The sequence below is a fragment of the Pleurodeles waltl genome, chromosome 7 (assembly GCF_031143425.1).
Source record: "Pleurodeles waltl isolate 20211129_DDA chromosome 7, aPleWal1.hap1.20221129, whole genome shotgun sequence".
Classification (NCBI taxonomy): Eukaryota; Metazoa; Chordata; class Amphibia; order Caudata; family Salamandridae; genus Pleurodeles; species Pleurodeles waltl.
This window is the reverse complement of record NC_090446.1, coordinates 1,041,008,884-1,041,033,425: the sequence shown is the minus strand read 5'-3', so window position 1 is coordinate 1,041,033,425 and position 24,542 is coordinate 1,041,008,884. Positions and strand designations below refer to the sequence as shown.

General features: G+C 47.1%; 1 protein-coding gene across 1 annotated transcript in view; it reads right to left on the bottom strand.

The window, feature by feature from the left end:
• CACNG5 (calcium voltage-gated channel auxiliary subunit gamma 5) overlaps positions 1-18,870 on the bottom strand; it is a 315,051-nt gene extending 296,181 nt beyond the window's left edge. Inside the window, exon 1 of the mRNA XM_069199889.1 lies at positions 18,666-18,870. Coding sequence (XP_069055990.1) covers positions 18,666-18,758 — 93 coding nt within the window. The 5' untranslated portion in view covers positions 18,759-18,870. The remainder of the gene's footprint in view (positions 1-18,665) is intronic.
• Positions 18,871-24,542: the final 5,672 nt, after the last annotated feature.

Sequence of the window (24,542 nt, the reverse complement as noted above, 5' to 3'; positions counted from 1 at the left end):
AGTGCACTTTACTAGGGACTTACTAGTAAATCAAATATGCCAATTATGGATAAACCAATTACATACAATTTACACAGGGAGCATATGCACTTTAGCACTGGTTAGCAGTGGTAAAGTGCTCAGAGTTCAAAAGCCAACAGCAGCAGGTCAGAAAAAATATAAGACAGGAGACAAAAAGACTGGGGATGACCCTGCAAATAGGGCCACTTCCAACACCTGGCATCTACACACAGGCAGCACTGCAACAGATGATGCCAAGTCTAAATTGCTATGATTAAATTGAATACTGAGAAAAAACACCACCACCACCCTTGGGAAAAGTCAAGTGTATAATGTGAACTGTTTTCGACTGTGCACTTTATGTGTAAATTGTACTTTATCTGAAACGTAAGATTGGAACAGGACACAAAGATCAGAATCACTGCCTTGTATATAAATTGGTAGACCCAGAATCCAGATACTGGGTCATTTGTGACATATCTGGGTAATATATGAGATAGTATATTTCTCTGAGACAGAGCTTAGCAGAATTCATTCTTTGAGCCACTAAGATGCACTACCTGCAGATCAAAGAGCCCAGCAGACTATAGGCCCATTACAGTGGATTTACAATCTCCTCCTGGTGGAAGTGGATAGGGTTGTAGCCTCTATGGCTATTATCTTGCAACTGGTTCCTTACTAAGAGAAGCATTGCTTCAAATAATTATCAGTGGAAGTACCCAGACTTTTGTATCTGCTTCCCAGGAGTGGGTCGCTTTAAAGAGCTTTGGACAGGTAGGCAGGCCTGGAAGGCAGAAATAGGCTGGAGGGACGTGTGACTCAATTTTGCTTTGAACTTCTGTTTGCAATCCAGCACAATGCAGTACAATCGTAGGACAGGCAGTGTACTGCCGCTTTTAATGACAATAGGAGTGGGGTTGATGTGACACCACTATTGTAGTTCAGAGCCCACCAATCATAGAAAACATCACCTCCCTGTAGTCCCTGCACAGACTCAGAAATCGAGACGAAGCCTGAAATAACAGAGGAAGGCCAGAAATATCTGTTAAAGCTCTGTCTGGAGCCTGGGGGGAGGGAGGCACTCACATCACAGTCCATACCTGAACTCTGTACTTTTGTTGACTCTCTTCACCCCAGCTCTCTGTCCCTCCTTGGTCCTTGTTAGAAATGGGGTTTCTGGTTGGCTAGGGTACGCACCTCAGCCAGGCAGAACTTACCCACTCTAGTCAGGGCAAGGGAGTTACACGTCCAAGATAACCCCTGCTCACCCCCTTGGTAGCTTGGCACGAGTAGTCAGGCTTAACCCAGAGGCAATGTGTAAAGCGCTTGCACAACACACACAACACACGTGACGCAATATCCCCACCACAAAGGAAACACAACACCAGATTATATGAAAATATACCGTATTGTACACAAGGCAATTATCAGACCAAACATCACATATCAGTACTATCCTGCTACCTTAGCAGTTGTCAGAACGTTACACATTAGTTACTCTGCAACCTAGCAGTAGTCACACATAACACACAGGTTACTCAGTATTCTGCAACATAAGCAGTAGTCAGGAAAACACGTTATTACATCACAGCACTTGTCATAAGAATATCCTAAAATGCCCATAGTAGGAACATTAGAAAACATATGGCAAGTTAGAAAAACATATTAGCAAGCATGTCCATAAAAGGAACATTTGCATACACATATGTAAAAACATCAAACGCAGGTAGGTAATATATGAATCAAACAAAAGTCTGTAGAAAGAACTTTGGATTGCAACTATATTGGTCCTTTAAACAGTACCTGGTTGGATGAAGGCACCTCCAGTGCCTAGAAGGCAAACAATGGGGCCCCTGGCGCTCCTATGCGCAAAACGAGGGCCTCCCTTATACTCTGGGGTCAGAGGAGGGCGACATGCACCTCCTCTCTTTTATAGACAGTCCCCTCTGGGGACCGTGATTACTGGGGGCCCCCCAGGGCCTCAACCGGACCTCAAGAGGGGGGCCAAAGCCAGCAAAAACAACTTAGGGCAGGAGGGGGGCACCACGCACCCCCTCTGGTTTAATGACAGGCCGCTCCCGGGACCCGTGATCTCTGGGGGCCCCCACGGGCCTCCACTGGCCCTTCCACCAAGGGGTGGGGCCCACAATAATGTCCGTTTTACCCTCAGCAGAAAAGGAGCGTCCTGCTCCTAACGCAGAGGCCAGGGGGAAGGGGGCACTCCCCGTGCCTTCCCCTGGTCCTGTCGTGAAGCCACAAGAAGATCGGACCCCTCCTGGGGCCCGAGCAGACACTCGCCTGCACCCGATGCGGTGCGCGAGTGTTCTTCCAGCTTCCCGGGCCGCTGCGGTGATCTTATTTAAAGGGGCACAATGCAGCAAGGAGCCTACGAGCTCCCAAGGCTCCATAAGCACGCTGCAATCAGCGCTATGGCAGCCGCAACAACGGAGAAGCACCCCTCGTGAAGAAATGGATGCAGGGGTCAGGGGCCACAGCACCCTGCCCCTGGGGAGCAGTATCTTAAGACAAGGTCCTCAGGTGGAGGGCCCAGCTACAGGCCAGCACAAGGGAAAGGCAGCAAGTGGCACGTCCTTCACAGTGACCAGGCAGGTCACAGGTCAGCACAGCAGCAGCAGTCCAGGGCGGTTCCTGGTGAGTCCTTTCAGCCTTTGGTGTCCAGTTCCAAGATGATTCCAAGAGTCTCCAAATTGTGGGGAAAATTCCCCTGTACTTATAGTCAGTTCTTACAGTGTTTTACAATGGTAGGGAGAGGAGGTTCCAACCAGTTACAACTGGTTCTGGGAGTGCCCCCTCTCTCCTTTCAGCACAGGCTCCAAACATCAGTGGGGGGTTAAAGACTCTATTGTGTGAGGCCAGGGCACAGCCTTTACAACTGTAGGTCTGCCCTGCCTCTGCCTTCTCTCAGCCCAGGAAGACTATTCAGTAGGCATATGCACCTCTGTGACACCTCCACCCTCCCTGTGTACAGGCTGTCTGAAAAGTATGCACAAAGCCCCAACTGTCACTCTGCCCAGACGTGGATTGGAGTCAAGCTGCAAAACACCAGAGTCATAAGCACAGATAAATGCGCACTTTCTAGAAGTGGCATTTCTGTGATAGTAATAAAAAATACACTCACACCAGTAAGCAGTATTTATTATCACCATCACAACCATACCAAACACGCCTACGCTACCCCTCATAAATCAGACAATACCCTTTACACATAAGGCAGGGCATTTCTAATGCAATCCTATGAGAAGGCAGCACTCACAGCAGTGAGACAACAAGTTAGGCTGTTTGTCACTACCAGGACAGGCCATGCAATATGGCACATGTCCTGCCTTTCTACATACATGGCACCCTGCCCATAGGGCTAGCTAGGGCGTACCTTAGGGGTGACTTACCTGTAGTAAAAGGGGAGTTCTGGGCCTGGCAAGTAAGTTTAGATGCCAGGTCCCTGTGGCAGAAAACTGCGCACACAGGCCCTGCGCTAGCAGGCCTGAGACAGGTTTGAAATTCTACTTCAGTGGGTGGCGCAAGCAGCGCTGGAGGCCCACTAGTAGTATTTAATTTACAGGCCCTGGGTATAGAGATACCACTGTACAAGGGACTTATAGGTAAATTAAATATGCCAATTAGGTATAAGCCAATCATACCAACTTTAGATGGGAGAGCACCTGCACTTTAGCACTGGTCAGCAGTGATAAAGTGCTCAGAGTCCTAGAGCCAACAGCGAGAGGTCAGAAAAACCAGGAGGAAGGAGGCAAAAAGACTGGGGATGACCCTGCGTAAGGCAAAAACTCCAACAGTCCTGTAAAGAACAGACTTGTTGATGACCCTGAAGGATTAGATTCCCTGGGGTTGTCAAGAGTTGGCCCTGTTATATTACCCCAGGAGTGGGCACTTCAGTCTCTTGTTTTGTGCACAGTGACTGTGCAAGTGAAGCAGGGCCCTGGGAGTGCTTGTGAGTGTGTAAGAAGAGTGATTTGCCATGGAGAACCTTGGGCATGCTGCTGAGGAACATCCTAGGTAAGGAGACCACCAAGGCTGGGAACGACGGCAAGCCCATGCACCTGCAGCTCACGTGCTACTACAAAAGAAGAGGCAGCAGAGTGAGAGGCTGCAAGAAGTCCTTTTGAAATTCCTTGTATAATACTCGGGATCAGTAGGCCCCTGAAGAATGGCCACCAACCCTATTGGAATCTGGCCAGTGAGGCCTAAGATATCTTAACATCCACTTGTGCTCCGGTGCAGTGTTTGCCTCATCTACACAATTGCACTTGGGTTGTGGGCACCGGCCTTCAATCTAAAAACAGATACATGTCCATGGATTATAAAGATATAGATCTGTCATTAACACCTCTCTCCCTGATATGTTCAAAACATGACCACTGACATTACCTATCTCTCTGTCTCCATCTCTTGACTCCTGTAGCCAAAGCTCTGCAGTCTGAATTAAATCACCATACTCTTAAATTTCTCAACGTTTCAATCACTAGCAATACTTTCGCTAATGTACTTCGCGATGCTCTGAATGTCTGTATTCCATCTACAATCTAACCTCCTGCACCATACTCCTACATCTTCCAATGCCATCCATTATCTGTTTCCTTCCTGAACACTCAGAATCACACCCCCTGCAAGTGGAAGAAATCCTGTGCCCCTCAGGTCATGGAAAGCAGCTTAAAGATCCTCAGAAATGCCTCAATCAACAACATTTGCCTATTACCAACACAACCCCACACCTATGGTGAACGCATCTGATCTGAACTTCATACTTGCAAATCATTGATTTTAGGTTGTTAGCCTAATTAATTCAATGAAGCAAAATATGACAACAACACCTAGAATGCATTGGGCTGTCACACCAAAGTCCATGAGATGCGTGAGTGTCCACAATGACCTGGAGGGAGGAGGTCACACTATTCATATGCAATTAGAATTGCATTCTGCTTAGAAAGACTTTTCTCTCACTCAAGTTCCTTGCTCCAGTCATTTCTAACCTCCTCTCTCCAGGATCACCCCAGATGTTTTGCCTTCATCTGCCTTCCTTTGCTGAACTCGATTTAGTTGGCATTTAGGGCTCTGCACTTTTTCCCTCTTAATCAGTGGTAAAGTGGCTGTGCTCCCCCTTGAAAACATGATACAAATGGTCTATACTGATTGGTGCATGTAATTTACTTATAACTCCCAAGAATATGGCACAGCATGTACCCAGGGCCTGTAAATTTACATGCTACCAGCGGGCTGTGGCACTCATTGTGTCATCCACTAAAGATGCCTTTCGAAACTTGTCTGAGACCTGCCACTGCAAATACTGAAGTTTTAAACTGTAATTTTGACCTGGACAGATAAATCTTTTTCCAGGCCTAAACATCTAGTTTTAATACTTATAAGCCACCTCTAAGGTATACCCTAAAGGCTCGTGGGACAGGGTGCATGGTATTTAAAAAGCCGGACATGTGTGTTCAGGTTTTACATGTTGTGACAGTGAAAACTTCCTAAAGCCATAAGGTCTATCCTACCCCAAGAGGTGTGGCCCCAATTCTGTCCCCTTGGCTAGAATTAGTGAGAGCTCCTCCACAGGAAAAGGTGAAACTTCTGAAGTTTGGGCTCTTCCCGACCGTCAACTGACCTCTTTGTGCTGAAGATTTACCGCCTGCAGCAACCACCAATGTAAAACTCCAAAGTGACCTGGTCTCTTAACGAAGCCAACAACAACAGGCAGTGCAAGACCTACACTGTGCAGTACAGCAACGACAGCCTGTGGCGACTGCCAATGCAAAGCTCCAGCAATGACTGTTTTTTTCTCAGAAAGAAATAACCATCTGAGATGCTCAACCTACACTTTGCACCGAAAGCACCCCCCCAGCCTCCTCACACCAGAATTGAGAAGGTAACGCTTTAGCGGGACTAACCTGATCCCTGTATACAACCCACACTCTATCATGGACAGTCTGAACTTTTGACTTTTACCTGGTCCACCATGACCAGAAACTACGAGTGGTGTTTCTAATTCTTGACACTATTGTCACAAAAAATGTTTAACGTCAATATCTCCGGTTCTAGTCATTGGATTTGTGTCACTGTGGTCTCATTTTATTTAGTAGAATAAACTATCTTCCCAAAGTGGTTTGGGATTTTTCTTTTGTTGTGCTTTCACTTTATTACTGTTTTGGTGCTGCATAAGACCTTACACAGTGCCACTCTGACTGCTTTGTGCCAAGCTACAAGAGGGTTAAGCACAGGTCAATTTAGTGACTTTTATGGTTCACCCTGATAAGGACTGTGGTTGTTGCCTGAGTGGGGCTTCCACCCCTTTCAACCAATAACTAATTTCTTATAACCTCTTAGTAGAATAAAAGAATTAAAAAAAATCTAGCTATCGCGTCAAGAATTTTCAATTCTATTAAGGACACGGAGGTGAGGATTATGCTTTCTCTTTCTTTACTGACTTAAACAGCAGCCAATCAAATACAAGTAACAGAAAAAACTACACATCCCAAGATGCCTAACATCCTATCACATGGTCCAATCACTATCCATGTCCTCTGTCATGAGTCATTTGACCTTTGATGTCACTTCCTCTTTTTTTGGTCAGAACAGATAAGATCAACTTGAAAACGAAACTTCTTACGCCATCCTGAAATCCCGAGCCATGAACATCTTCTTCTTACTGGAGATCCGTCTCCTGGATAGCTCAACCCCGGAGAATCAACCGGGCAAAACGTTAAAACCAAACTTTCCCTGAAGATACGAATTTCAGGAATTCTTCTGATCAGAACCTGTAACAACAAACAGGCAGGTAATATTCCAATGAAATTGAAATGTCTCAATGTCTCTATAATTGACAATAAATGGGAGGGAGAAATAACAATAGATCATAGATATGCACAATAATTGATATTCAATATTCATTGTATATAAGGGGGGGGATAATCCTCGCCTCCGTGTCCTTAATAGAATTGAAAATTCTTGACGTGATAGCTAGAACATTTTTTATTCTGTCAGGACCGGAGGCTCCGATTATGCTAGTTTAAAGCTGTTCCATTACTACAGTAGCTACGTCCAATACTGGTTTGTGATCAAACTTACGAAAAGTATTTTCTGAAGACCAATCTGCTGCCTTCATAATGTCTTCTAATCGGGAACCTAAGGCAAAAGATTTTGAAGCCATAGCCCCTCTACCAGAATGAGCCCCAAATACAGAGGTATCAATACCTGCTTCACTCATCAACCATCTCATCCATCTGGCCAAAGTGGCTGAGGTAACTGGTTTAAAAGGATTTTGCAAAGAAATTAATAATTGACCTTTAACATCTTGTCGAAATTCTTCTGTGACAACTTCATAATCCTTTAAACACTGGACTACACATAATTTCGAATTTTCAGTATAAACTGGATAGGATACTGACCTGTAATTTGTTTTAGTCCTTCTTGTCACTGAAAAAGTGACTCCTTCTGGCGAAAAGGTTCTACCAGCTAAATCCAAAGCTCTGACGTCTGAAACCCTTTTGCAAGAGATAAGACATAAAAGCATGGTCAGCTTGGCTGAAAGCTGCTTGCGAGACAAATACCTGTTGGTAGGCCAAGAATCTAAGAATTTTAAAATAATACTAACATCCCATAATACAGAATATTTAGCTTGAGGAGGTTTAGAAAGACGTATACCTCTCAAAAGTTTGCAAATTAAAGGATGTTCTCCAATGGCAACCACGTATCCTTCAGCCACTCCTCCATAATACACTGGACCGACCACAGATGTGTCCACTTCACCTTCAGACGCAAGACTCTCCACCTCCGCACACAACCCATCCCACGCAGACTTTGGAACAAAATCTCCACGGAACAGCTACTCTCTACTCTCAGCCACAACCAACCTACCATCCCCACCGACGCTGCCCTCAGCCTCACACATTGGATCTTCAACTGCGCGGACAACCTCGCACCCCTCAGACGCCTCCCAAGACAGAACAACGCCAGGAAACCTCAATGGTTCACAGACACCCTCAAGGAATCTAAAAAAAACTGCCGGACCCTCGAGAAAGCCTGGCGCAAAGACCACACCGTAGAAAACATGTCTGCCCTCAAAAACGCCGCCCGCGAACACCATCAGCTGATCCGCACCACCAAGAGAACATCCTTCAAAGACAGACTGGACAAGAACACTCACAACAGCAAAGAACTCTTCAACATCGTCAAAGAGCTCTCCAATCCTAACGCCAACTCCAACTCCATCACACCCTCACAAGATCTCTGCAACTCCCTCGCTATCTTCTTCCATCGAAAGATCACTGACCTTCACGACAGCTTCGGTCCCCAGACCCAGCCAACCACCCCAGAACCCACCGCCCCAGCCATCTCCCTCAACGCCTGGACCCACATCAGCGCGGAAGAGACCAAAACTACCATGAACACCATCCACTCCGGCGCCCCCTCGGACCCCTGCCCCCACTTCATCTTCAACAAAGCCGACGACATCATCGCCCCCCACCTCCAGACCATCATCAACAGCTCGTTTACATCTGTCACCTTCCCCGAGAGCTGAAAACACGCGGAAGTCAACGCTCTCCTGAAGAAACCTACGGCTGACCCCAACGACCTGAAGAACTTCCGCCCCATCTCGCTCCTCCCCTTCCCTGCCAAAGTCATCGAGAAGACCGTCAACAAGCAACTGACCAAATTCCTTGAAGACAACAACCTACTCGACCCCTCTCAGTCCGGATTCCGAGCCAACCACAGCACAGAAACCGCCCTCATCGCAGTCACCGATGACATCAGAACTCTGATGGACAACGGAGAAACAGCCGCCCTCATCCTCCTCGACCTCTCGGCTGCCTTCGACACCGTCTGCCACCGAACGCTAATATCCCGCCTCCACTCCACCGGTATCCAAGGACAGGCCCTGGACTGGATCACCTCTTTCCTCTCTAACTGCTCCCAAAGAGTCTACCTCCCGCTGTTCCGCTCAGACCCCACCGAGATCATCTGTGGCGTCCCACAGGGCTCCTCGCTCAGCCTGACTCTCTTCAATGTCTACATGAGCCCCCTCGCCAACATCGCACGCAAACACAACATCAACATCATCTCCTACGCCGACGACACCCAGCTGATACTCTCCCTCACCAAGGACCCTACCATCGCCAAAACCAACCTGCAGGATGGAATGAAAGACGTTGCAGAATGGATTAAAATCAGCCGTCTGAAACTGAACTCAGACAAACGGGAAGTCCTCATCCTCGGAAACACCCCGTCCGCCTGGGACAACTCTTGGTGGCCCACGGCCCTAGGCACCACTCCTACCCCCTCAGACCACGCATGCAACCTCGGATTCATCCTGGACCGCTTCTCACCATGACCAAACAAGTCAATGCCGTCTCGTCTTCCTGCTTCCTCACTCTCCGCATGCTCCGTAAGATCTTCTGCTGGATCCCCGCCGACACCAGAAAAACTGTGACCCATGGCCTCGTCACAAGCCGCCTGGACTACGGAAACACCCTATACGCAGGAACCACCACAAAACTCCAGAAACGTCTTCAGCGAATACAGAACGCCTCCACTCGCCTCATCATCGACTTACCCTGCAGCAGCCACATCTCCGCCCACCTAAGACATCTGCACTGGCTACACGTCAACAAGAGGATCACCTTCAGGCTCCTCACTAACGCACACAAAGCCCTCCACAACAAGGGACCCGAATACCTCAACCGTCGCCTCAGTTTCTACACGCCCACCCGTCAACTTCGCTCCGCCAACCTCGCACTCCCCGCCGTCCCTCTCATCCGCCGCACAACGGCAGGTGGGAAATCCTTCTCCTACCTTGCACCAAGACATGGAACTCCCTCCCCGCCAACCTCAGGACCACCCAGGACCACCTTGCATTCCGGAGGAAGCTCAAGACCTGGCTCTTCGAGCAGCAGTAACCCCCTCCCCTAGCGCCTTGAGACCCTCACGAGTGAGTAGCGCGCTTTATAAATATTATTGATTGATTGAATGGGTTTACGTTCTAGATGAGAATGTCCTGCTGAAATAGCAGATCTAAAGTTATTGATCGTCCGATAAGCCAAACCGGAACTAGCTAGCTCTGCTAAAACGTTAACAATCATACCAATATGTGCTTTCACTGGATTGGCACCCCTTCCATCACACCAACTAGACCATCTGCGCCAGGCTGAGTCATATCTCTTATGGGTACTACCGGCCCAGGCCTACTTAATGTACTCCGCAGCTTGTTTCGAAACATCTGGGGTACTCCATCTAGACCTGAAATTAACCAGGCTAGTAGAGTCAACTTCCCTGACAAGACCAGTGGATGTTGAAGGCCCTCCGGACTCAAAAGAAGATTCAGACAAGGCGGAATTAGAAGAGGAGAGGCACAGGCTAAATGAAGAGCAATGGGGAACCAAGGCTGTGCTCTCCAAAATAGTGTCACAAGAACAATCTCTGTCTTGTCTCCGCACCTGAGACAAAACCCTGGCAATCATCAGAAATGGAGGAAAGGCATAACCTCGAAACTGGGACCAATCCTGAAGAAAGGCATCTGTCTTTATTGCACAAGGGTCTGGACGCCAACTGTAAAATTTTGAAATTTGGCAATTGAGTCGTGAGGCAAACAGATCCACTTCGCAACTGCCCCATTCCCTGACTATCTGAGAAAAAATCAGAGGGTCCAATTTCACTGGAATCCGACAGGTATCTGGAGTTCCAGTCTGCTATGATGTTCTGGTCCCCAGGAAGGTATTCCGCTATGACCACTAGACGTTGAGTTAGGCAATAGTGCCAGAAGTCCTTGGCAATCTCCGCCAGGATTCTGGATTTCGTGCCTTCTTATTTGTTGACATACCTCACTGCTGAGACATTGTCTATCCGTAAGAGTATGCAACAATCTGTTTTCTGCAGGGAGAGGCTCTTTATGGCAAAGGATCCCGCCAGAAGTTCCAGGCAATTGATATGAAGGGTTTGTTCCCATTCTGACCATCTGCCCCCCGTCACTAGGGAGTTGCAACAAGCTCCCCAACCCCATCTGCTGGCATCGGATTCTATCACTATCTCTGGGTGAGATCCGAAAATCGCCCTGCCATTCCACGCTTCCATGTGATGGAGCCACCACTGAACCTCTGATCTTACTACGGCAGTCAATGGGATTTGTTCTGAATAACTCAGACCCTGTTGTAGATGTCTGATCTTGAGTCTTTGAAGGGCTCGATAATGTAGGGGTGCAGGGAAGATCGCCTGAATAGATGAAGCTAGTAGGCCCACTACTCTGGCTATATTCCTCAATGAGACGGTCTGACTGGATAAAACCGATCTCAATTCCCTCTTGATGTTGCGGATCTTCTGAGAGGGAAGAAGAAGTTGACATAAAATGGAATTTATCTGGAACCCCAGGAACTCTATCTCCTGAGAAGGTTTCAACAATGACTTCTGCACATTGATAAGGAAACCTAAGTCCTGCAGAAAGCTGATGGTCCAATCCAAGTGTGAGAGTAGGACTTGAGGGGATTGGGCCATCAGCAGAATGTCGTCCAGATATATAATCAATCTGACTCCCTTGGCTCTGAGCCACTCCATCACAGGTCTCAGAAGCTTCGTGAAGCACCAAGGGGCTGACGACAGACCGAATGGAAGGGCAAGAAACTCCAAACACTGTCCCTCCCACTGAAATTGTAGAAATCTCCTGTGGGGAGGAAAAATTGGAATCGACAGGTAGGCATCTTTTAGATCCAGTCGAACCATCCAATCCCCTTCCAAAAGGATATCCCTTAGCATGTGGATGCCCTCCATCTTGAAGTGTCTGTATAGGATCCAATGATTGAAATCCTTTAGGTTCAAGACTAAACGGTGACCTCCTCCTTTCTTGTCTACTACGAAAATAGGACTGAGGAAATCGTAAGGATGAGGAGAAGCAAACTGTACGGCTCCTTTGTCTAAGAGAGCTTGCACTTCTTTGTCTATAAAATTTTGATTTGCTAGGGAAAAACACATTTTTAACGGAAGGGAGAGTTGTTTGGGAGTACTGATGAACTCCAGAAGAAATCCCTCGACCGTTTGGAGAACCCATGGGTCTCCGGATATCCGTTTCCAATTTGCCAAGCAAGATGCTACTCTGCCCCCAAGTCTGACCTGAGAGAAATGAATAATGCTCACCTGTGAAACTTGAGTCTTGTATGGCTCCTTGTTGCCCTCTGCGATGCCCCTGCGGAAACGGGGACATCCTCCCCTGGGACGTGGGGGGTAGAAGGTGGAGTCTTGTTCCCCGTACCAGCCACCTCTGTCTCTCGGGTAGTAGTTTTGGGGCCTGTTTTATGATCCTCGGCCGGACATACGTCCCCCGTAAAGATCGGCCCTGACAAAAAGGCCTTGTTTAAAAACCTTCTTGAGAGACACTTGGGCCTTGATAAGGGAAGAAAAGGTGGAGCAGAACTTAGCCAAGTCTTTGATAAAAGAAGATCCAAAAAGAAGTCCTTCAGCCGAAGGGCCCGCTTCCGAGGTCGCAAGATCCGATAACTTAGGATCAATGCGCATTAGCACAGATTTTCTGCATTCTGCAGAAATAGCACAATTAGAGTTTCCTAACAGGCAAATAGATCTTTGTGCCCAACCGATAAGAACATCGGTGTCCACCGGGGACCCTGATTCCTTGGCCACATACGCCATCTCAAGGATCTTGGTCAAAGGCCCTGAAAGATCCAACAGTTTGTCTTGGCAATTACGCCAGGATCGATCCAAACCTTTTTTGAGGTCCTTAGCAAATTTCCTCATAAAGGTGACCATGGTGGGGTCTATTTCTGGGGTATCAGAAACCTTGCCCTCTAGGTCAGGTCTGGGGCACTCTGCTTTTAAGCGTGACCTGACTTCCTTATCGAAGCTTTTCCGCAAATTGGATTGGACATATTGAGCCACTTCGGGAGGGGGAACCCAATTGGAGGCCCTGGGGTGTATGATTTCTGTGGGATCGAAGTCCGGAACCTGGCAGGGAGGGGGCGCTTTTTTAGCTTTTTTACTAGGCCTATGAATGTCGGAATCATCCGAATCATCAGAGGAGGAATTTTTATCAGAGGAAGAGGTAGAAAAGGATGCTTCCTTTTTTGAGCTGTAATTATGCTCGCCACTGCGTTTCTTACGCAGTTTTTCGAATGCGTCTGCGTGAATACCACTAAATCCGCTCCAGATTCCAAATTTTTTGTTTTATCTTTTACTTTTTTAGACTTGTGTTGTGGTTGCTGTCCCTGTGTCCAACCCTGTGATCGAGCGAAGTCAAATAGCTGCCCTGAAAAGGGACCCAGAGCTCTCACAAGGGCATCATTCACAGATTGTTGAACCCTGGTATCAAGGGCTTCCACCAGATCAACTTCCAGTTGATTGCCCAACTCCTCTGTATAATATTCTGTTTCTTGGTCATCCCACTGAGCCATGACCAATGTATAAAGGTATAAAAACCTTGAGGAGTACTGTAATAACAAGTAGGTAATGAGGGATCAAACAGGGGGAGTGCAAAAACCCCACTTCAGGCAAAGGAAAAAAGGAGCCCTTTAATAAAGTGTGGAGGGAGCTGCCTGAAAGGCACTCTCGGCAGCAGCCTATTTTAAATTTTACAACCCAGTCAGTTGAATCTGCTGGACGTCAGGGAGCAAGTGAGAGAAACAAAAGGGGGGCACACAAGCGAACACGCAGCACACTCGAGCCGATCGTTTCCAAAATTGGAAAGAGATCGGCTCGATAATACGCGCGCGTGCGTGCGCGAGAGCTAAAAATAGAAAGGAGACTGCTGGAGAGCAGCTCCGCTCCCGCTCCCACTCCACCGGAAAAACGGGCTCAAAACTTGGCAAAAAGCCAAGAAAATAAAGCGCACAGGCGCTTTAAAAATACACAATAAAAGCGCGCTGAATCGCGACGCTTAAACCAACAATTGTTACAGCGTTTAGCATTAATTAAATACAGTAATATAAGAGAGAATGAAAACGTGTACTTATCTGCTGCGAAGCAGCAAAGAAAGAGGAAGTGACATCAAAGGTCAAAGGACTCATGACAGAGAACATGGATAGTGATTGGACCATGTGATAGGATGTTAGGCATCTTGGGATGTGTAGTTTTTTCTGTTACTTTTATTTGATAGGCTGCTGTTTAAGTCAGTAAAGAAAGAGAAAGCATAATCGGAGCCTCCGGTCCTGACATAGAATCTCATACAACTACCAATCTGTCATGCTAACCACACCTGCCTCACTGGAAATAATTGGGAGGGCACAAAACATGTCCTTCTACTTTTTTCACTTATTTTCTGTCCAATAATGCACATACAATGCCACCACACTCATCAATTATTGGTTTGCAACCCTTCTTCAACTCAGTGATGGACCCTTTCCTTTATTTTCTTTGACACCACATTCTCTGCAACATGTCCTACTCATTCAGAATAATTTAACAACCAACAGACCCTTGCCCTTGATAGGTTTCTGCACCCATCTGCAGGGCATACATAATCCACTTCCCTACATCCTCTGCCACCACCACTCTACTACAATCTGCTTCCCAACACATTTACAGCCTCTTCCTCCATGAGGAATCTCACTACTAAGTTTGATTCCAGCTTGAAGCCAGTTCACCAGTGCTCCCCTTCCACACGTCCAAATTCCTAATTACCATATTGGACATGAGGAAGCTAGTCTGCTGCAAAAGTCTTGATGGGGGAACCCTGTACTCCATTAAAACCATCAACTTTGCTACCCACACACTTTTCAAACTCTTGGCACAAGACCACATCTCCCACTCATCACCCGGCAACTTGGCTATCAACTTAACACAAGGCTTTCTTTAAACCTCTCACCCTTTCCATCAGGGTTGTACAAGAGACCTCACACACTAATCTCTCCCAGAACCCCTCTTGCCACCGCTCCACTCAAATGATGCGCTCCACAAACTTAAAGCACTTTTCAATCCTCTTACCACACTACATTATATATAAGGTTGGGTAACTTGAAGCAATATTGAGTAACCTTAATTATTATCTACTTCCCACGGAAACAACCGTTAAATTATTAACTTAATCCTCTGCTCATGACTTCATCTGCCCTTAAGACGAACCTCGCCAACCTTCAGGACCTGCCTGGCTGATCTATCCCTTCTGTCCCACCACCACTTCCCAGCTGCTGGACCTCTTCGAAATACATATTGCTTTGAGTACACTACAATATATTATAACTATAATAAATGTACCATTAGTCAAATGACCACTGAGCAGCAATCGTCCTCTCTGTCAATTCACACAACAATGCCTCCACCAATGGTATATTACATAGCCTTGATATAATGAATTGGATATGGGATGGATATACTTCATTGCTAAGTACGAGCAAATACAAAAAGGCAGAACAGAAGTATCAAGCACTAAAGGAAAACGACAATTACTGCCAATGTACATCTCCTAATTTTCCAAGTGTGATGTTTTCAAAATTAGGTGACACATACGGGTTAATATACTTTCTGAGGTTTTGTGCTATACAAAGCTCATCACCCCCAAATGCTGCAAGAGTCCTGTGTGCATCATCTCAGGTGTGATCTAACAATTGTTCAATGTTCACTTGCAGGGCGAGCTAGTACGATTTTAAATAATAAATTGGTTTAATAAAATCCTTGCTGTCAAACCTGTGGCTTTTCAGCTCTATAATTATCCACTGTCACTTATGCCAAACTGAAAGGTAGGAATATCATCAACCTTTGGTAAATGAAACACAGAAGCCCGCTATACAAGTGGCCACTTAGTTCCACTGCGGTTAACAGTAGTTACTGCATTCATCAGAATGATGAAATGAGCAGAAACACTGTGGATCTGTTACTTTCACCATCGGATGCTCGACATCTTCAAGTGAAAAAAGGAGCAAAATTAGGAAGTATCTGGGGAGTTGTGCCCCGAACTATCGAGTACTCTGGTAATTCTACACTCCTTTGTGAACCCTTCAACTCCAGCACTATATGGGTAGGATTATCCCTGCCCCAGAAGTTACCAGTACCCCTGGTATCAGTAACTCTGGGGGCAGGGAACTGCCAGCCCCTTTCCTGGACACTAATAATGAGTTCATCGGGCGGGGATTCAAACCTGTAGTGTAAAAAGATCCTCCTTGGAAGTTATCGCTTAATATAACAGCTTCTGATGAACGGAAAAAACGGTCTACCGTTCGAGAGAGCCACAGAAACTGCACAAACGTGGATCATAACCTGTTCTTTTATAGCATTTCATACACATTTCAGATGTTTGCAAGAGCTACGAATTAAAGATGCTTGGGTTATACAATTGTTGGCACTGGATTTACCAACCTTGGAAGGATGGAAGGCTAAGTCTGACTTGCAGGAATTCTTATGCATGACGTCTGGAGAACTACATTTGTCTTTCGAGGGTGTTCAGCTCGCTGAGCCATAAAGAACTAGTGCATCCCTAGTGCACCCTGCTCTGGGCAGCGGAATAAAACAACAGCTGTTTGCCAGACACTATAATATGAATGAGAACATCACACCCTCTCGTGATGTTTACACGATGCCATTATGTATTGCAGTATTTTAGAATCACGTCACAACCCCTCTCATTGCAAACAGATGAGGTCTTAGCGAATATGCTACTGACCTGCGTTCTGGTTCTAGCCTTGGCACCTCACCCAAAAAAAAACAGTTTGATCCTGGGCAAAATATTATCTTCCTGCTCCTACAATAGCGCATCTGTTAAACAAATACAAGGTACGTTTACAAACCCAATTACATGACCGCATCACACCTTGGTTTCTAAAATACAGCCTCGTTATATTCTACACAGCACCAGACCTGTATAGAGGATTTGCAATCCAAAATCAAGGACAAAACAGAAGCAGTGGATTCTGGGAACACCACATTCTGGATTCAATGATTCCAAGCAAAGGCTCGGAATAATGTAGAATCAGAGTCCCTTGAAACTTGATCGCCAAAGACAGATAAATCTCAAATATGTTCAACAATCACAGGCACGTTTTCCTCCTGTGACCTTTAGGGTACAGGCCTTGTATTAAGAATTCTTATAAACAAACAATGATGTTGATTGAGAGAAAGAGAGAGAACACACAACCATGCCCAGGTCAGGTATTATTTCTTCTTATGTAGCTAAACAATGCATTCCTGGTCGGTTTGCAAACAGCAAGAGAACAGTTAACAAGACTTAAACTCATTGGTCGATAGAGGCGCAGGGGTGATTCACGTCAAGGCACGGAGATTATCGTCCGTGTAGGAGCATGATGTAAGCACTAAATGGAATGTCATAGGAAGAAGTGTCCTTAATGCAGAGCATGTATGAAGTGGATGGAACGAGAGAGCTGCCCTATATTCAGAGATGCTATCTTCATTGGTTAGCATAATGCTCAAGTGTACGCAGCGAGGAAACGAAATGACACACACTACAAATATCCGAAATGCACAAACAGGGCATTGGCTGAAAGGCTGCTATTTGAGAAGACGTTCGGAAGCTGCAGGGTGCAACAGGTATAGTGGCACCAGGGCCCAGAGCCCTAAGGGGCATATTGAACCCTGATAATTGCTGTATTTTACTACTCAAATATCAGATAAAGAGGCCAGTTTCTCTGCATGCACCAGGGCTCATAAAAGCCTTGCTGAGTGGGCGGTATGACACGGAAAGTTCCTTAAGAAAGAACCGCGAGGACGTTATAGCGTCGTATACTAAAGTCAATTTCCTGAGAGCAGCACGGACACTATTTAAATGGTTTGCTGGGGCTGAGTTAATTTGCTATGAAATGTTTCAGGGCTAAATAGGCTACCTTGTGGTGCAAATGCAGTGAAAAAACGATAACTAAACGGCATAAAAAGCATTAAGGATAAATGTCCTTACTAGACAGTTTGGGCACCACCAAATGTGAGAGAATTGAACTCTCTTTTTAAGACAGAGGCGGGCACTGACTGCGAGACACATTGTAGATATGGACCCTGGGAAGCGACTTGGGATAGAGCCAATACCATAGAGCAAACTGTCTTTAGGGGCGAGATAAGAGTCGGGGCTGAACGGGGGATTGCAGAACTGTGACGCGTGCAGAGATAACGTGAAGGGAGAGCATAATTCAGAATATTACTCGGTACAAATAGAATTTATAGGCTGATATAGAACAGCGCTTCAACAGGAACGGGTGCACTTTACTACTGTTCAAAAATACCGCCCCTGGCATCATTACGTCTCAGGTAGCCAGTGGTGTGGACGGGAACACGACAGGCTATGAAAGAGACGGCTGGGATATAAAGATATCACATGGACTGACTGGAGCTCCGATGCGTGCCCTTGTTGGGAACACAGAGCGTTCAGTAAAGGGTATCTGCAAAGCTATGACTGCTGAACGAGGATATGGGCTACCGGGGACACGGAACCGCTATCATTAGACTGTGACTATAGAACTGTCCTAAAATTAGTGACAGGGTAGGGATAAAAGGAGGATATAAAACGAACTGAATAGAATAATACATTTTACGGGGATTATGGAATGGGTAGAATAATCCAAACTAATCTTGATGCAGACAAAGTGCAGGGGCAGAACGGGATAATAATTAAATGCAGTGTACGAGGACGAGCATCTCTTGGGCAGTGGGCACCCACAGAGGCTTTTATGAAGAGTGGCCAATACAGGGACCCATGCGCACCTTACCTGGGTAGAGCCTCTTCTGTGTGCCTCGGCACGCCTTCCCCGCAGACTCCTCTGCGTGCTGCCCTCCAGCGCGGGCACTTTGCGCGAGGGCATGCACAGCTGACTGACTCCGGATCCGAGAGGGAAGACGCGTGGTCCGCAGCCCCGAGCAGTCAGAGAGAGAGATCCAGGACACTGCGCTGCTGCTCTGGCGCGTCCTCTCAGGATCTCTGAGCGCGCGCCGAGGCAAGGCGGGTCACGTGACTGACTGTAAGCGCGAGGCGCCCCCTTGCAAGCCAGCTAGTAGACACCACAGTCCATGGGGTAAATAATTCGGACAGTTGAGACCCGATAGCATGTTTTGCAACACTTTTTAGAGGATAATTTTCCCAATGTTTAAGATGGTGCTTAACATACTGGAAAATTACAAACTCTGCGTGCCACGGGCTGCGGCGCAAGTGCTAAAAAATGGAGGGCCTAATTAGCACGGACAGTGCGTAGTGAAGTAAGAGGAAACGGCATTGAAACCCTGTCCGACTGTTCACTTTTATGGCTCTGAGCCTGATTTACAACATGAGCTCAGATATAAATGTTGCTTTTGATACACGATGTGGCTGTAAATATTCACGTGTAGATACTAGTTTCTGACCGCAAAGCGAGGAGCGTTTCATACAAAACACGAGTGAGGACATTTATAGAATGATGCATGCACGTAGAAATGTTCACCGTAGTATGATCTGGTGAGCAGAGGTACTCGAATGCTCTGTAATGAAAGCCAACATATTAAATGCAGAGATTGAGTCAATAAGTTACTCCTTATCGGGCTGCTATTATTTTTTAAATCAGAAACGCATTACGTTGATAGCAGGGATTGAATCAAGTGAATGTCAATTAATTACCGTGCTTTAAAACATGACATGCTGCAAGAGGTTTGTGATAATATGTTTATACGAGTGTTCTAAAGTGGCTCCTGACTTCACTAAAGATATAAAAAGCGAATTGTGTACTTAAATGCAAAAGTAACACTTTTAATTTCATTTACTTCTCTTATCATTTACTTCTCATAATTTATATCCATTATTCCCACATATATAGGAATATTTGAGTTTAGGAACCATTGGTAAAGCCATCAGGCCTTCACATAGTGAAGTCATTTAGTGGCTGTAGTGGACTAACATTGCCTCTTGATGCATGCTTGCGTTTGTGTAAGAAACCTACTAATGACACAACCACAGACAAATGGATGGAGTCTGGCTGAAAACCCCTGTAAGTAACTACGCTATACATACTTTTAGTAAAATTAAAAGGTCTTGGAAAACACAGACATAAAACAGTTATGGGTTTGGAATTGGCTTCTAGCCTCATGTTTGAGAAACAAAGCAAGAAAGAAGGAAAACAATAAGGAAGGTAGAAAAACGGAAGGAAGGCTGACAAAAAGGAAGGAAGACAGACAAACAAGAAAGGAAGAAAGGCAAAAAAGGAAGGCATGGAGGGAGGCAAAACAGGAAGGGAGGAAGCCAAAAAGTAAGAAAGAAGGAAAGGAGGAAAGAAGGCAAAAAGAAATAAGTAAGAAAAAAGACAAGAAGATGAGAAAGAAAGGAGGGACAAAAACAAAAATAGAAGAGAGGCAAAAAGAAAGAAAAGAAAAGAAAGAAGGCAAAAAGAAGGAAAGAAAGAATAAAAGAGAGCAAAGAGAGAAAGGAAGTGTTGGACTTTTGGCCATACGCATGGTCATCCCTAGTCTTTTTGCCTCCTCCCTCCTGGTTTTTCTGACCTTTCGCTGTTGGCTCTAGGACTCTGAGCACTTTATCACTGCTGACCAGTATTAAAGTGCAGGTGCTCTCCCATCTAAAGTTGGTATGATTGGCTTATACCTGATTGGCATATTTAATTTACCTATAAGTCCCTTGTACAGTGGTATCTCTATACCCAGGGCCTGTAAATTAAATACTACTAGTGGGCCTGCAGCGCTGCTTGCGCCACCCACTGAAGTAGACTTTCAAACCTGTCTCAGGCCTGCTAGCGCAGGGCCTGTGTGCGCAGTTTTCTGCCACAGGGACCTGGCATCTAAATTTACTTGCCAGGCCCAGGACTCCCCTTTTACTACATGTAAGTCACCCCTAAAGTACGCCCTGTGGGCAGGGTGCCATGTATGTAGAAAGGCAGGACATGTGCCATATTGCATGGCCTGTCCTGGTAGTGACAAACAGCCTAACTTGGTGTCTCACTGCTGTGAGTGCTGCCTTCTCATAGGATTGCATTAGAAATGCCCTGCCTTAGGTGTAGGGGTATTGTCTGATTTATGAGGGCTAGCGTAGGCGTGTTTGGTATGGTTGTGATGGTGATAATAAATACTGCTTACTGGTGTGGGTGTATTTTTTATTACTATCACAGAAATGCCACTTCTAGAAAGTGCGCATTTATCTGTGCTTATGATTCTGGTGTTTTGCAGCTTGACTCCAATCCACGTCTGGGCAGAGTGACAGTTGGGGCTTTGTGCATACTTTTCAGACAGCCTGTACACAGGGAGGGTGGAGGTGTCACTGAGGTGCATCTACATACTGAATAGTCTTCCTGGGCTGAGAGAAGGGAGAGGCGGGGCACACCTACATTTGTAAAGGCTGTGCCCTGGCCTCACACAATAGGGTCGTTAACCCCCCACTGATGTTTGGAGCCTGTGCTGAAAGGAGAGAGGGGGCACTCCCAGAACCAGTTGTAACTGGCTGGAACCTCCTCTCCCTACCACTGTAAGACACTGTAAGAACTGACTATAAGTACAGGGGAATTTTCCCCACAATTTGAACATTCTTGGAACTTGAAACTGGACACAGAACGCTGATGAATGGACTCACCAGGAAACCGCCATGGACTGCTGCTGCTGTGCTGACCTGTGACCTGCCTGGTCACTAGGAGGAACTGCCACCATCTGCATCCTTTGTGCTGGCCTGTAGCTGGGCCCACCAGCCCTGTACCTTTTCCTGGATTATTGTTCCCAGGGGCAGGGTGCTGTGGCCCCTGACCCCTGCACCGATCTCCTACAGCATTGCCTTAGCGCTTAGGAAAAGCGCTCTTTCTTAAAGCTGCTGCAGAGGATCACCGCCGCAGCCCGGGCGTCAGATTTGGCCTTAATGCTGTGCAGAGCGCTTTATTTTGAGCCCAGATCACCGCCGCAGCCCAGGCTGCATAATTTTCCTAAAGCGCTGTGAAAAGCGCTTCGTGGAGAATCACCGCCGCGGCCCGGGCGCCGCATTAAGAACGGTCGCAAGGACCGCGCTGCTCATTGTGCCCCCGGGGCACTTGCCGGAGTTGCAGAGAGGAGCAGGGCCGCTCCTGTCGTGCTCCCGGGTGACGCGCGCTCTACGGAGCGCCCCCGGGGCACACGCCGGCACCCGCTCCCGAAACTGCCTCCCTCGTGGACGAGGGACGGCAGGGAAGCGGTTCGTGCACCAGGCCGGGTGCAGCTGCCGCAGGAAGCCGGCGAGGGACCTCAACGGAGGTCCCTGCTCCGTATACTTCCTTTTGGGGCAGCCGCACCGCGGACAAGGGCGGCTGCCCCCCTGGCACGCAGGACACGGGGAGGAACGGGAGTTCCCTTCTCCCCGGTCACTGCCCTAGGGGCGCGATCGCCCCCTCCACCATTTCAACTTATTGGGCGACCTGGGCCCCCCTCAGGAGGGCCGGTGGAGGTCCAGGGGGGGCCCCAGTGATTACGGGTCCCAGAAGGGGCCCGTCAAGGAGTCAGAGAGGGTGCGTGCCGCCCCTCTCTATCTGCCATGGTTAAGGAGGCCCCCGTTTTGCGCAGAAGAGCGCCGGGGGCCCCATTATTCGTTTTAGGCACTGGAAGTGCCTCTTCATCAAAACAGGTACTTTCTAAAGGGACCAATATACCGATACTCTAAAGTTCTTTTTACAGACTTTTCTAATTGTGATATATTGCCTACCTGTTCTTTGATGGTTTTACATATGTGTGCACATGTTCCTTTTATGGGCATGACTTGCTAATATGTTTGCTTAACTTGCCATAGGTTTTCTAATGTTCCTACTATGGGCGTTTTATGATATTCTTATGACAAGTGTGCTAATGTGATAACGTGTTTCCTGACTACTGCTTATGTTGCAGAATACTGAGTAACCTGTGTGTTATGTGTGACTACTGCTAGTTTGCAGAGTAACTAATGTGTAACGTTCTGACAACTGCTAAGGTAGCAGGATAGTACTGTTATGTGATGTTGGTCTAATAATTACGTTGTGTACAATACAGTATATTTTCATATAATCTGGTGTTGTGTTTCCTTTGTGGTGGGGATATTGCGTCACATGTATGTGTGTGTTGTGCAAACGCTTTACGCATTGCCTCCGGGTTAAGCCTGACTGCTCGTGCCAAGCTACCAAGGGGGTGAGCAGGGGTTATCTTGGACGTGTAACTCCCTTGCCCTGACTAGAGTGGGTAAGTTCTGCCTGGCTGAGGTGCATACCCTAGCCAACCAGAAACCCCATTTCTAACGTTGGAAGTCAGCGGTGAGGATAGGACTTGCGCTTGCACAATACCATTGTGACTCATTATTTCACTACAAGGATTGCGTTTAGACCATCACATGTTTGGCTTCTCTTAACTTTCTCTCTTTGGTCATTTTTCCTGTTTTCAGTTCTCACGCTTGGGTATTGTGGTTGTCACAGTTGAGTTATTTGTACCTTTTCAAGATGGGGCTTACCTTTGATTTAGAGGACCTGCCGTTTTACACGCAGGGGGAATTAGAGGGGTTCTGTAGAGAGAGAGGGCTGCCTGTAGAAGGGGACCTCAGGAGATCTCTGAATTTCTTTGAAAGGTTTGTGACATTTACCCAGGGAGGGAGTGTGCGTAGGGGGTACCCAGAGGATCCTGAGTGTAGCGAGGGTTCCCAATGGGAGGGCTCCCAGACCTCATCCCTAGAGAGTGGTAGAGAGACTGATCAGGAGGGTGAGAATGACCGGTTGGGGACGCCAGTTGACAGGGAAGGCCCCAGTGATAGGGAGTCCCTTGCTGGGTCCAGTGTAAGAAGCAGGGCTACCTCTCATTCCATGACGCCTGATGAGCTAAGAGATAGGCGGGAAGAGAGGGACCTGAAGTTGCAGTTAGCGCGCCTAGCTGTTGAGGAGAGAAGGGCTGAGGTAGAGAAGGCCTTAGTACAGGAGAGAATGGCAGAGGCAGAGAGGGCCTTTGCCAGAGAAAGACTCGCTCTAGAGCGCAGTCTGAAGGTTCTGGACTCACCAGCGTTGCAGGTGGAGTCCAGTGGTGGCAGCAATGTACAGTGCTGTAGCAAAGAGGTTCCTCACATACCCATAGATCTGGTACCTAGGTTCCAAGAGGGGGGTGACATACGTCAGTGGTTAAAGGAATATGAGAAGGCTCTGGTAGAGCGCAGGATCCCTGAGAAGGATTGGGGAACTGGCCTAGGGAGTTTTATTCCTGAGGAGGGGAGGGATGCCCTACTGACTCTAGAAGAGAGTGACAGGGAGGGGTACTCCGCGGTGAAGAACGCACTGATTGTGAAGTATGGTTTCTCCCCTGAGGAATACAGAAAAAGGTTTAGGGGTGGTAAGAAACTGTCCCACCAGTCTTGGGAGGAGTTTGTGGAGGCTTGCTGCATTGCACTAGATGGATGGGTGAAGGGTAGCACAGTAAACAATTTTGAAGGGCTGTTTAATCTGATTCTCAGAGAGCACCTGTTTCGTTGTTGTTTTTCAGAGTTACGCCAACACTTGTCAGTGTGTGAGCTCTCTGACCCCAGGGAGCTTGCAAAGGAGGCAGACTTCTGGTTGCGTACCAGAGGGTCTGGTGTGACATTAGGGGGCGTTCCTAATGAGAGTGGTCTAGGTGTTTCCCAACCAGGTGTGGTGGGAAAGGCTTGTGTCCCAGGT